The 13,344-nt window shown below is 34.7% G+C and overlaps 1 protein-coding gene across 2 annotated transcripts in view; it reads right to left on the reverse strand.

The window, feature by feature from the left end:
• Positions 1-2,563: 2,563 nt before the first annotated feature.
• Positions 2,564-13,344, reverse strand: part of LOC145666322 (uncharacterized) — a 31,839-nt gene continuing 21,058 nt past the window's right edge. For both annotated transcript variants that reach the window (XM_081733423.1, XM_081733424.1), the window contains exons 4-5: positions 6,211-6,402; positions 2,564-5,210 (exon numbers count right to left, since the gene is read on the reverse strand). In XM_081733423.1, coding sequence (XP_081589549.1) covers positions 5,024-5,210; positions 6,211-6,402 — 379 coding nt within the window. In that variant the 3' untranslated portion in view covers positions 2,564-5,023. The remainder of the gene's footprint in view (positions 5,211-6,210; positions 6,403-13,344) is intronic.

Genomic DNA, 13,344 nt, shown 5'->3' on the forward strand with positions numbered 1-13,344 from the left:
CAAAGCTCATACCTACCTGTTCATAAATGACAGGAACTAAAATTTATTAAATGAAAACTAGAAGTTCTTAAAATAAATAAATAAAAAAAACACACACAAAAAACGAAGTTGTTCACATGTTCACAGAACGACACTATATATACATATATACTTGCACCCACTATTTAGTACTTTCAAAGACACTATTTGCAATTTAAGTTTCTGCACATACGTAACAAGTACCCTTTTTTTCTGCTTTTGGTTTACTGCTTTTTTAACTCCTCAATTTCCTCAAGAAGATCTGCTTCTCTTTGGGCTTGCTGCAAAATTTGCATAGTCCTCTTCTCCTCTAACTACTTCAATTCCAAAGCAGCTTGCTTTTTCTTCTGGGTCTGCCACGTAGCGAGCAAGAGGGTGCTTCGAAGTTATTCGACTGCTCATCACGGAGATTTCGCAAAGGGAATTTTTCGATTTCTACCGAAGTCTACCGGAACAGTCCGATTGAACAGAAGATCTACCAGCCACAATTGGCGCCTCCGAATTGGTCCTTTGTTCAGCTGGATCAACCATCACTCAGTCGGTATTCAACGTTTGGAGTGACCTAATTCAGCAGGAACGTTTTGATATATTCATTATTGTTTTTATTTAAAATGAGAAGCAATGTAAAACGAATGTAATTAGTAAACGGTGGGAGTAAGATGACTAGTTAACAGTTATAATTACTGGTTTGATTTCAAATATCCTTAAGGAATGGGCTATTTATAGGGCTAGTCCTACAATGTGTGGATAACTTTATCCGCTTAATAAGTTAGAAAGATTTCGCGACAGTAACTCTCACTTTACACACAAGCTACACACTAGTACTGTGATCAGTGGGTGCATCGCGTAATTATATCAGGTTGTGGAGAGATAAGAGGTGCTAGAACTGGCCCATAGAGAGAGAATTTTTATCGGTACCTTTAAAAATGTTTTGAAAGTACTTCAAAAGTAATGATTTGAGCAAATATGTAAACTGGAAGCCTCTTTTAGGCGCGGACCACGACACTCCTGCCCCCTGCTGTCAGAAACCAATAAAAACAAAAGAATATCAGTTGCAATTCGAATACGTAGAATAACGGCATAATCGAGTAAGAACAGCGGAAGGGTGCTACGCGACGTGACGGAGAGGATGTTTTCGGAAGCGCCCATTAGCATGGACCTCGGTGGAATTCGAAATGACTTTGATAGAACCGGATCTATCAGGTGGACAGTTCGATAGAAATCGAAAAATCCTCTAGCTCCCCCTCCCCCTTTGCATTATAAGCATATCTCTAGTTCTATCAAGTAGATTACCTGGTAGAAGCGTTATTAAATACACGTTAGCGATACACAGAGGGAGGACTCTTTTTAGGCTTTTCTTTTCCCAGCAAAAGAAATTTACATTGCAAAAACATTAGATTTTAGACTAAATTTCCCTAACTCTTAGCAGAATTCCCGAACTTCATAATTCCCTGATTTTTCCAGGTTTTCTCGGTTGCTCATCACCATGATTAATGTTATGTGGTAAAAGTTTTCACGGTTTTCTGGTAAGCAATTTATTTCCTATAACCGTTTGGGGACCTTTTTTTACTTTAACCCTATATACGATACCGATATCGCACCGTAGTTTGCTATCCAAAATCAGGGAAATAGGTAACAAGCACAAAATTGTGTGATTATAATTTAGTGCCAAAGTGAACTATCATCTTTCCTTCATGACAGAACGGTTCCGTTTCGATCTCAGTACAGCCAGAGCTCAGTGATGAATGTTTTCTCAAAACCCTGACGTTTTTCTTTAGGTGTCTCTAAGGTTATCATGAACAATCTACTACAAGTTTTTTTTTATTTTTTTTTTATTTATTTACTTATTTATTTATAGGGAAAGTACGAAATGATACACTTCTGTCAGAGGAAGACGTCCATTCTCTATTAAGGCTCCCACCCGTGAGTCCGGCAGAGTTATGGGTTTTCTCGGGGTTCTCCCGTATCCTCCCACTTTCTTCATTCCACCATTTCATTCATTTCCCATCATTACCGTCTCATTTAGCCTAACCGGCATAACCTTTGGGACGTAAAACTCAAAAGATTTCATTTCATTTAATTTTTCCGGCAGAGGTATTCGCAACGGAGTGGCAGGTAAAGAACATGCAGGTGAAGGGTCATCAAATTAAATGCTGAAGTTGGTCTCTCAGCCCAACCCCTTTCTCGATCATGACGGTCCGCTGCATGAAGAGGGCCCTAACATAAAATAGATTACGAGTCCAGTATTCATCCTCCACCCCCCACCCCTCAGGAGTATAGACTGTTCTTGCAACTAACAAGAAGATTTAACCTAATAAATATTATAATCTAAGTGCAGAAATAAAACAATATATATGTTTCAACGTACAAAAATATTTATTAATTGATGTATTACTATTTAAACTTTCTCATCTTTCAAACTTTAACAATACATTAAGTAATATTAAAACACTTCTAAAAGAAAAAAAAATGGTATTTACATAATATCACTCAAGATTCTACATTCTTGGCCTTTATTGTTATATTCTTGAACAATCTGTATTAAATAATAAATGAACATCGTATTATAAAGAAACATATTTGCTTGTCACAATGCAAATAATTTACAGATTTTAAGGTAAATGGTATTAATTTGCATAACCATACTGAAGTAAAAAAAGAGGAAGTAATAAACTGTAGATTAATGTCTACAATTCAGTGTTAATATAACAATACATAGCACTTAGAAATAAAATACTCCTGGAAAAGGTTCACACACCATGAGAAATTCAGTTCCATTTATAAAAAGTTAGTTTTCAAAATAACAAACTATAACATCATTTTTTCTTCATTATGTCACAGAAAATATACAGAACTTGATAATACTGTTGTAATTTAAATGTGGAAAGGACTTTTTGAGTGATTTCGTACGCTATGATAGTAACTACAATTGAACTCGTATACGCTAGAAAATGTGTGACAATTGTAAATCCGTGCAAATACTTTCGTAAACTAAGGAATTACAATTTCTTAAAATGTATACATCAATTTGCTGTTGATTAGAAATCGCTTATTAAAATATCAATAAATTATAATAACGTAACAACATAGGGATCCTGTATTATCTAAATAAGGCATTAAAAGCAGAAAATTATTTCGGAAAGATGAATATCATCTTTTAAATGATACAATATATCCTTTGGTTTAGTGTGTATAATATTATGGAAATAAAAATGAATATTCCACTGATATTTTTAAAGGTTTATAATCTTATCGTAAGTACCAACTTACAGAATGCTGGCTAGCCAAGTTTCTTGAACAAAGCAATACTCCTAATCACAAGACAAACTAATAAAGCACAAAGAGTGCTCAAAGTTTTACAACACATATACAATCTGGCACATTTATTAAAATCAACTAGCACTCTTTTATTATGTACCCTGGGAATCCTAATAGTTTGTTCCTCGTTAGTATAATTTCAGCAACTAATTCTGTTGCCTTGGACACCCAGATACTAATAAAGACCTTCGGCTTCACAAATATTTTTATATTTTATTCAGTTTAGTTCTTCTTTTCAACAAGAAATCAGGAATAAATTTTTGAAATGTTGGTGATCACTACACATGAAGTCACAATTAGCAGTCCCAATACAAAAATAATCTAATATGTTACTATTTTCAAATGTTTCCATTTCCATCTGTTACACCGTAAGGTGTAATTTATATGCCTGCAGACAAGTCCAAGCAGCCTGTATTAAAAGTTTAATTGTACCAAACTTTTTAAAAAATATATTTTAGTAGTTACAGCACATATTGTAACTAAAGCAGCACTGACATGGTCCGAGATTGCACGTATTGAAAAAAAAAAAAAAATGAAATCTTTGAGTTTTACGTCCCACAGTTATGCCGGTTAGGCTAAGGGAGACGGTGATAATGTGAAATGAATGAAATGGTGGAATGAAGTGGAAGGAAACGAGATAACCCCGAGGAAATTCACGCACATGGTTTTTGTCCACCACAAAGTTCATTTGGGCGGGAGCTGGGATTGAACCCGGGATCCCATGCACCAGAGGTGAACGCTCTACCAATGATGCCCGTATTGGAGTGATAGATTGAAACAATTAAATTGATGTAAGATTCTGGTACTGGGATTGGTACATTTTACTTTAAACTATTATACATATAGAAAACCCTAACAAAGCATTTAAAGTGTAAAGGAAATTTGTTTAGAATTATGAAAATGTATTAAAAGTGAGAATAAAACTCTGCTACTTAGCTGTCCACCATATTTCTAGGAACCAATATATCATCTCATACAACTGAAAATATTTCACTTCACTTCAAATCTTTCTTCTTCTTCTTTTTTAACCATACAGAAATTGCATCAACTTACACAAACCTGTCCCATGGAACATAATAGATGAATGTTACTTAATATTCACAAGTATGTACACTGCAGAAAATAAGATTTCCATAAGGGATCTTTCATAAGGAACCCATATGGAAAAGATTTCCCTACGACCAGTTCTTTGTAATGTTGTTTAAACTGGTCAGGAATGTAATGAGATCAGATTAATAAGTTTCCATATAATAACAAGATGCAATCATTTAAAACGTTGTTGAGGTTCGCTACCTTTGAGTGATTATTTCCAACCAGAGAAAGTCTATCATAATATCTGTATCTGAGAGCATGAATTGCGTAAGTCACAAATCCTTGTTTTCCAGAAAAGGGGAAAAACACTTAAGCCCTAACTACATATTGGACATACCACATTATTCACTTGGTTAATTACGTCATCAACTCGTATACAACAAAACACAACCAACCATTCGTTGCACACTTCCGAAAGATATACAAAACTCGTTTTACCTCATTTTTGCCGAAATTGGACTTACGCAGTTCATGCTCTCAGGTACAGATATATTGATTTTACGATAACTTAGGTAATAAAAAACTTCTTAGTTTTCATTTGGAAGCTTCCAGTAACCTAGTATCAGAATTGGAACCACCTTCTACTAGGACCAAACTAGTCTCCATCGCTCTCTGTATTATCTTGATACGAATCCAAAGTCACAAGTTCACCATGTTTTCGGATCAGTCTATAAAAGTTAGGGTATTTCTGTAAATTAACGCGGCATCCAACAATCAATTTCACAATAAGCATTTTCATCAGATTGATTTTCTGAAGCTTCTTCATCACAGTATCTTGTGCCCTGTGAAGAGAAAATAAAATACCAATTCTTATGGAAATGTACTGATTCATCGTACAATAAATGAATAAATAAACTAGCTACTTTAGATGGTACAGATAATTAGATAAATACTGCAAAGAAGGAGGAAAACTCAGAATGGATTTATTTAAATAAAAATCGTTGATTTAAATCAAATTCCTCAATAAATTAATTTGAAGTGAAAATAAGTAAAATCCCGTTTTTGTTCTGTTATTTCAATTATGGAAGATAATCATAATGCAATGAGACTCAAATGTATGTACAACACAGTATGCAAACGAGTGTTTCATACAAAGAATGATTAGGAAAAATTCCGTTTTTAACGGGTAACGGGACAATCCTGCTTTCTTCTCTTCGTAACATAGGGTTTGTAAATCGTTAACTGTTCCACCAGGGAAATCACCATCGACATTTAAGACGAAACTTCTTTTGTGTGTGCGTCTTGTTTGTTTGTTTTCAGATAATGGGCTCCGATCCCTTCTCCGAAACTTAAAAATTTTGTAGATTTTATAACTTTAGGCGAAAGGTTTCGTGCCGCAAGCTACTTCTGGATAGCCCGATTTAATTTTTTTTTTAAGTTCCTGCCAAATATCAATAACTTTTGTGAAAGAAAAAAAAAGTGTGTTGAAAAATGTTGTTGTACCCTTTCCTTAATGCTTAAGAAACATTGTTTGGGACTGAAGTAGGTTAACGATTGGGAATTAATTCAAAATTCAACCACAATACTTTTACTTAAATGGCATAATTAACATTTAATACTAATTCCCTTTTTTTTTTTTTTCAGTTCACTATTTGTATTATACGACGAGAAAGATGTGATTTACGTGAAAAAATTCAACAAAAGTGATTTCTTTAAAAAAAAAAAAAAAAAAAAAAATTCAACCCTGAAATACATACTGACTGACTACTATCCCAGACTATCTTTCATGTCAAAAACATTTGTAGAAATTAAATAGAACTAATAATGATTCCATTTACTTACGTCATGTCGCTTTCTAATACGTCACGTTTGGTCACTTCATTCTCTGGTAATGTTTTGTTGAATTCTGCATTTCGCCTTCGCAACTCCTGAGCTTTTACAATAAGCGTACTTTTCAGCTGGTCACGCACTGCTATTTCTGATAATATTTCTCCATTTAATTCAACCTGTTGCTTTAGAAGATCTGCTATTCTCCTATTAACAAAGTATTTAATACAAATAATTAGACACAAAAATACTTCCTTCAATCCTTTCTAATATTTAGCTATTTATGAAATATAATTATTATTATTATTAAACACAATATTTTTATCCCAAATAATATTTCCATTTTCTTGTGGGTAAAACATGTATATTTCCAATGAGTTAGCTACATATTAACGTCAAATGGATATTTCACTAATATTTTATTTGAATTTCAGGAAAATCTATATATTAATAGCGATGTATGTGAACAAAAAACTTCAGATCCAAATTGAAAGTGACTATGTTTGTGACTCTTAATCTCTTGAACCACCCGACCGATCTCGATCAAATTTTTGACGTAGATGTTGTTCTGATCTGGGAATGTTTTAGCTATTCGCTTTGACAGTAGAACTTAGGGGAGAGGGAATTATAAAATATAAATAAAACTTAATAACTCTTGAACCAAACGACTAATCTTGATCAAATTTTCAACATAGATGACGCTCATGCGTGCGATGGATTTTATCATTTCATTTTGACGGAACAACGTAGGAGATGAGAAGGAGGGGAGATATACAAAAATCAATAAATATAAAAATAAAAGTGACCATGTTCGTGAGTTAATATCTCTTGAACCACCCGATCGATCTCAATCAAATTTTCAACATAGATGAAGTTCGAACCTGAGAAGTTTTTTATTATTTCATTTTGACGATAGGGCTTAGGGGAGGGTAAATATATGAAAATGAATAAAACTTAATAACTTAAACCACCCGACCGATCTCGATCACACTTTCAACATAGATAAGGTTCGAACCTGGGATGTTTTCATCATTTTACTTTGACGGCACAATGTAGGGGAGGGGAAGGAGGGACATATACGTAAAAAAATAAAATAAAATAAAAAATAAAATAAAAGTGACTGTCTTTGTGACTTCATAACGCTTAAACGACCGAACTGATCTTAATCAAATTATCACCATAGATGAAGTTCGGACCTGGGGTGGTTTTTATCATATCTCTTTGACGGTAGAACTTAGGATAGAAGGGGAGGGGATATATATATATATATATATATATATATATATATAACAAGAAATAAAACTTAGTAACTCCTGAACCACCTGACCGATCTCGATCAAATTTTCAACATAGATGACGTTCTAGCCTTGAAAGTTTTATTTTTATTATTTATTTATTTTCATTTTGACGGTAGAATCTAGGGGATTACTATTTTTCCTTAATTTAACCCAGCGAAATCGGGGTGCGTCTTTGATTCGATGACATCTTAAATTCGAGTAATTATCGAGAAATTCTTAATTTTATTTGTAATATTCGTAATACAATTGGGATAGAGTTTCTTAATGCAAATAAAACTAAATTTAGAAAGAAAGATAAATTAAAAAGCCAGCACTCACAGCAAACCAAAGTATTCCTTTAAGTAGCGCTTTCAGAAAACCCAGTTTTCATCTTTAGCTCAAGACAGCTCGAAGTGAATTTAAAACATGGAAAAGATATACGGATGGGTAAAAAATAGTTAAAAAGAAATAAAAAAATGTGAAAAAAACAACTTCTTGTCACAAAAAGTTCGACAGGTTAGGCCCATATGTTTCACAGTTTTTTTTTCTTTTTAACCTTTTTTTTTTTTTTTTTTTTGCCCATCTATACTTCTGCTATCCGATAGCAATGTCGTTATTTAACTAGCTTATATGTGGGCGTAGTTACTAATGATCAAATTGTTTACCCACTAAAATGCATATATTTGAGGAAATTCTTCTAAATTATGTGAATTTACATTATTTTAGTATTGACGTATTCTAGATATTCAATTTTGTTAATTGAAACTTCGATGATTATTAAAACTTGGCGGATTATATTCATAGTTTTGTATATGTTTACATTTTCAAATGTTTTAATATAACGCTGCCATGGAAACAGGCGTGTGAACCCCTGATTTGCTGAACATCTGGAATTGAAACTAGGTATAGTGCCTTAGTCTATATACAACCACTTGCTCACAAAGGGATGCCGGCTCCGTTTGAAGTTTCTTTTCATACTGTCCTGTTTGGTTTTCCCCTCCCTTGAAAACTAACTGATAGGAAATAAACTGAACCCAAACTGTTGCCACATCTTTGTCAATGATCTTTTTTTCTTTGATAGAACCTCCCCCCACAATGCACCTTTCTTTCCAACAGAATGCACGTTCGAGTCTAAACAACACATACAAGTTGACAGGGATAAATTAACAGCGATCAGGAAGAAAGTGCAAGCCAACCTGAAACAAGCATATATCAAACAAAAGAAGTTTTACGACAAACGCCACAAACAAACATCTTACAAACCAGGAGATCTTGTTTTAGTATATTTCCCTTCAAGAAAGCATGGTCTACCCGAACATTTTACCACTCTCACTACGAAGGGCCGGCAGAAACAAAACAGAAGCTTAATCCAAATTTGTTCCGCGTGGAACTACCTCCTAAATTCAGGAACAGGACACAGGATATTTCGATGGACCGTTTAAAGCCACTTTATACGGACCAAACAGAGGGAATATCAATTTAAGAAGACACAGGCACAAATAGAAGAAGAATACCACAAAATTACAAGTACTTACCAGCAGCAGACAATGGAACACGAGCAGAAGAAACCAAGGAAAAAAAAAAAAAAAAGATACCAATAGAAGAACTGCACTAACAACCATAAAATCGCATTTTCTTACTTTACATATACAATTCATTTCATTCTGTTTTTAACTTCGTTACATCAGTATTTCCGCTGAGATACCAATCTACGAACTCAATACTTTTTTTCTTTCTTTTTTAGTTCCAAAAGTCATTAATCCATGCAAAGTCGAAATACAATACTCTCTTGTTTCCAACAATGCTTCTTCAATACAAATTATATGATTGCTTATTACGTCACTTTTCTTTTCTTATACAGAATGTTCATAAAATCAGGCTTCTGACAACCTTATACAGAGTGACCAAAAATTCACGTTCGCTACTTCTTTTATTAAAGAAAATTTTCAAGATTTCAATTCCAATTAATTTTCTTTCCTTAATTTTTATCATAATAATTTATTTGTGCTTCATCTTTTATAAGTCCGTTATAAAACAAAAATTTAACAAATCGTCTACAAATATCATTACCCTGGAAAGACTTAACTCACCGGCGCCTACTACTGAAGTCGAAATTCAAATGATACAGACTACAAATACCGGATGTGATGTCAACATGGATACCGACTTCAATAAACAACGAACTCGACCAATACTAACCATTAATGAACTGGTATATATTTATTAACTACAGTTATGACAGTTTCTGCCCACTCTGAGGGAACTAATAGTGACTGCTTAGATGGGACAGAAACATAGTGTTATTACCATTACACATATATATCACAACAAACAAGTTTCTTTTAGTGATTTTACAATGTATTATAGTGTTTTACACTATTTTCAAGTGTATCAGTGTTACAGTGCAACTATCATAACTTCTATTCATGACAAATATATTTCTTTCTTAAAAATAATCTTGCCGATTATTTTCTTTCCAGTGTGGGGGATATAAGGATCCCCACATCACAACACAAGCACATGTACAACGACACGTGCCATTATTTTCAAAAGCAGACGTTACACTAAAGAGAAAGACACGAAGGAAACCGAAAGGAGACGGATCACACGAAAGGATCCGAAGGAGGACGAACCACCCGAAGAGGACAAATAAAAGAGGGACCGCAGAGGAACCTGGTATCAGTCTGAACACTGATCGACTAACTGCTCCGAGGTCGCACTGGACTAGGGGTACACCTTTCCTAAGCACTATGTCGCACTGGACTCGGCATCCTAACTACAACTAAAACCTCGTGAGGCTGCCATGAGCTGAGGGGGTTATCCACAAATCTCACCTACAACCTTGCAAGGTCCTTCTACCATGAGCGGAAGGAGCACCCTGCAGAACACCAAAACTCCTTCATCTGCTCAATTAGGAGAAAGACACACTATTAATTACTCTTTGTAAATTAAAGACATTGTATTTAGGAATTTTATAATAAAATTGGTGAAGGGGAAAAGACAAACCCGGACCATTATTTGACTCTACCTATAAAAAGATTTCAATATACAATTACTAAATAATCAACACACAAACTCTTCTATGTGGTAGCTCAGTGGTAGAGTGCACACCTCTAGTGTTTGGGTTTTCTCGGCGTTCATTCTAGCATTATCATCGATTTCATCATCATCATTATCTCCCGTAACCTCGGTGCATAATTGTGGAATCATTTATAAACAAAATAATAATAATAAATTATTATTATTATTATTCCTCCATGACAACTCTTTATAAGATAGGCTATGTTATATCTACTCTAATAATTCTTACTAATAGGCAGTCCGGACAAAAATTTTTGAAGTGCGTATTTTATTGCTTAATAAGCCGTTACATCACAAGGGCACGGATCAGAGCGTCGATTTTCTGTGCCATGCTCTCAATGTGGAAGAGGATGATGTTCAAGTCCAATCGGGCTCATTTCTTGAACAACTGGTCCCGCAGAGCGGCCAACGGAAGAAGATGTATGTCTCCTCTTCAGACTTCGCTCCAACATGTCCCATTGATAACGTTGAGATCAGGCGAAGTCGCGGGTCAGGTTAGATGTGGGATGTTCAGCATACCATTCCCGCACAATCCTGGCTCGTTGAACAGTGTAGTCGTCGTCTTGATACGGGGGGCAACACCTCATTATTCAGAATGGACACACAATCCGCAGCCTTCATATTGTTGGGCACCTGTATCAAGGGACCCATACCAGTATTCGAAATACACCCACACAACAAGACACTATCTCTTCTTCTGTACAGCCCTTTGCACAGACTCAGTTTTCTGGAGTGGCTGACATTGGAATCGAGGCAGAACCAGGATTCTATTGACCAGAGGATGCGTCACCATTGGTTTCTAGTCCAGTAACGAAATGAAATAGTACTACATCAGCATGCACGTCTTACCAGCCGCATACGGTCACAAACAACACACAATACATTCACAGTATCACAAGCATATTGCTATACCAAGCCACTTTCCACAAGTCCTCTAGAATAGCCACACTTCGTAATATTTTGTCCGGGGTGCTTGTAACATACATGATATTTCTACAACAAAGGTGTTTCGAATTTTCGCTGTGCACCAAAATATAAAGGTGATTTAATGGAAAATGAAAATTAAAAAAAAAGAAGCGAAAATAAAAGAACGAAAATTTTCTCAAAAACTGCTCTAAATAAATATTTCATTAACACCCTATTGTTATGCATTTGTCCACATAAAGAATTCTCATTTGTGTACACAACACCTATATGATCAGTGAAAATTAACTTTATTATCCAGCACTACAAAACAATATCAGGCTCCAACAGCTATTCTTATACTGTATTCAAATTCATTTCTAACTAAACTCTTTGTTTTCGGAGTTTGTAATCAACTAGCATTAAACATCACAGAACATTCTTTTGCACAAACTTTTTAACAAATTGCTAAAGACCTGTTAACTGTATCATAATAAGAACTTTGACTTCTTCCTTCTCTCAACACGTATAATTAAGCACAATTAATTTTTCTCCCAACATTTCAGAAAAGACATTTTACTGATATGCGTTTGTTTTGTTCCGTCGATATCTCGTAAATGGTTCTCAAGACTATGGTATAATCCATTTCTTTCCGAAGACGACAGAAAGAATATTCTATTGATAGGGGCTACTTACGTTCTAATAAAGTTTCCCATAAGTACCTATAATGATAATTTTGTTTATATTTAAGCTAAGAATGACATAATTTAATTTAACAGATGGGAAAGAGAAAGTTTAGTGTGGTGGCCAATACCTTCTATTAGTGTGAAAGGTACAGTTTCTAGTATTTTCTGTCGAGCAGTATATCATTTGCTAATAAATAGCTAGTAGTTGCATCTGACAATTGCAGATAATTGTTTAACTAGCTACTCAATGTCAAATCAAGCCATTGTCTCTGACTGACTTCTGACGCAAAAGGTACAGTTTGGATTTGTATTCTAAGTTTAATCCCTTTCAGTAGCAAACCTATATGAGATGTAGACCTATTGATTAACGTGGAATCAGAACCACATGAGCTCCCGCCGGGAAGTGAGAGGAAACGGGAGTACCCCGAGAAAATGCATGAGCACGATGCTGTCCACCACAAACGGCCGGGGATTGAATCAGGGATCCCCGCACCAGAGGTAAGCGCTCTACCACTGAGCCACCATGCCCCCACCTCCCATCTGGAATCGAACTTGTTCTGACGTAAATTGTAAGATGCGTTATTTGCAGTGCCAGTAGCCAATGGCGGACATCTTTTATTTCGACGGCGTCACATTACAAATGCACTGCTGATACTGTTGCAGATGAAACAAGAAAATGGCGCCAGTCATGTTATTATCTACAAACTTACGAAAGCAGTTTTTTTGTTATGATCAATATCCGTTATGATTGTCATACATGGGGCATGGTAGTTCAGTGGTAGAGTCCTTACCTTTGATGCGAGGGGTCCTTGGTTCGATTTCAGCTAGATTCACATTCCATTAATTCCTTAATTGAAAATATTATTATTATTATTATTATTATTATTATTATTATTATTATTATTATTATTATTATTATTATTATTATTATTATTATTATTATTTCATTTCAGTAGCCAACGCCTCCTGCGATTTCTCGTTATTATTTTGCATTTAGGATTCCATGTATCTAAGTGTTTCTATACAAGTACCAGTTGAGAATGCTCCAATAGCATTGCCGAGACGAACTTAAAAAGAATTAATTTTTCGAAATTTATATGAAATTGTATATTAAATTTATTTGATTAAATTCAATAGGTAATACGCTTACATATTTGAAACCTGTGTATTAGAGGATGTATTGGATTAGCTATATTGACCTG

The sequence above is a fragment of the Thermobia domestica genome, chromosome 12 (assembly GCF_964235325.1).
Source record: "Thermobia domestica chromosome 12, izTheDome1.hap1.1, whole genome shotgun sequence".
NCBI lineage: Eukaryota > Metazoa > Arthropoda > Insecta > Zygentoma > Lepismatidae > Thermobia > Thermobia domestica.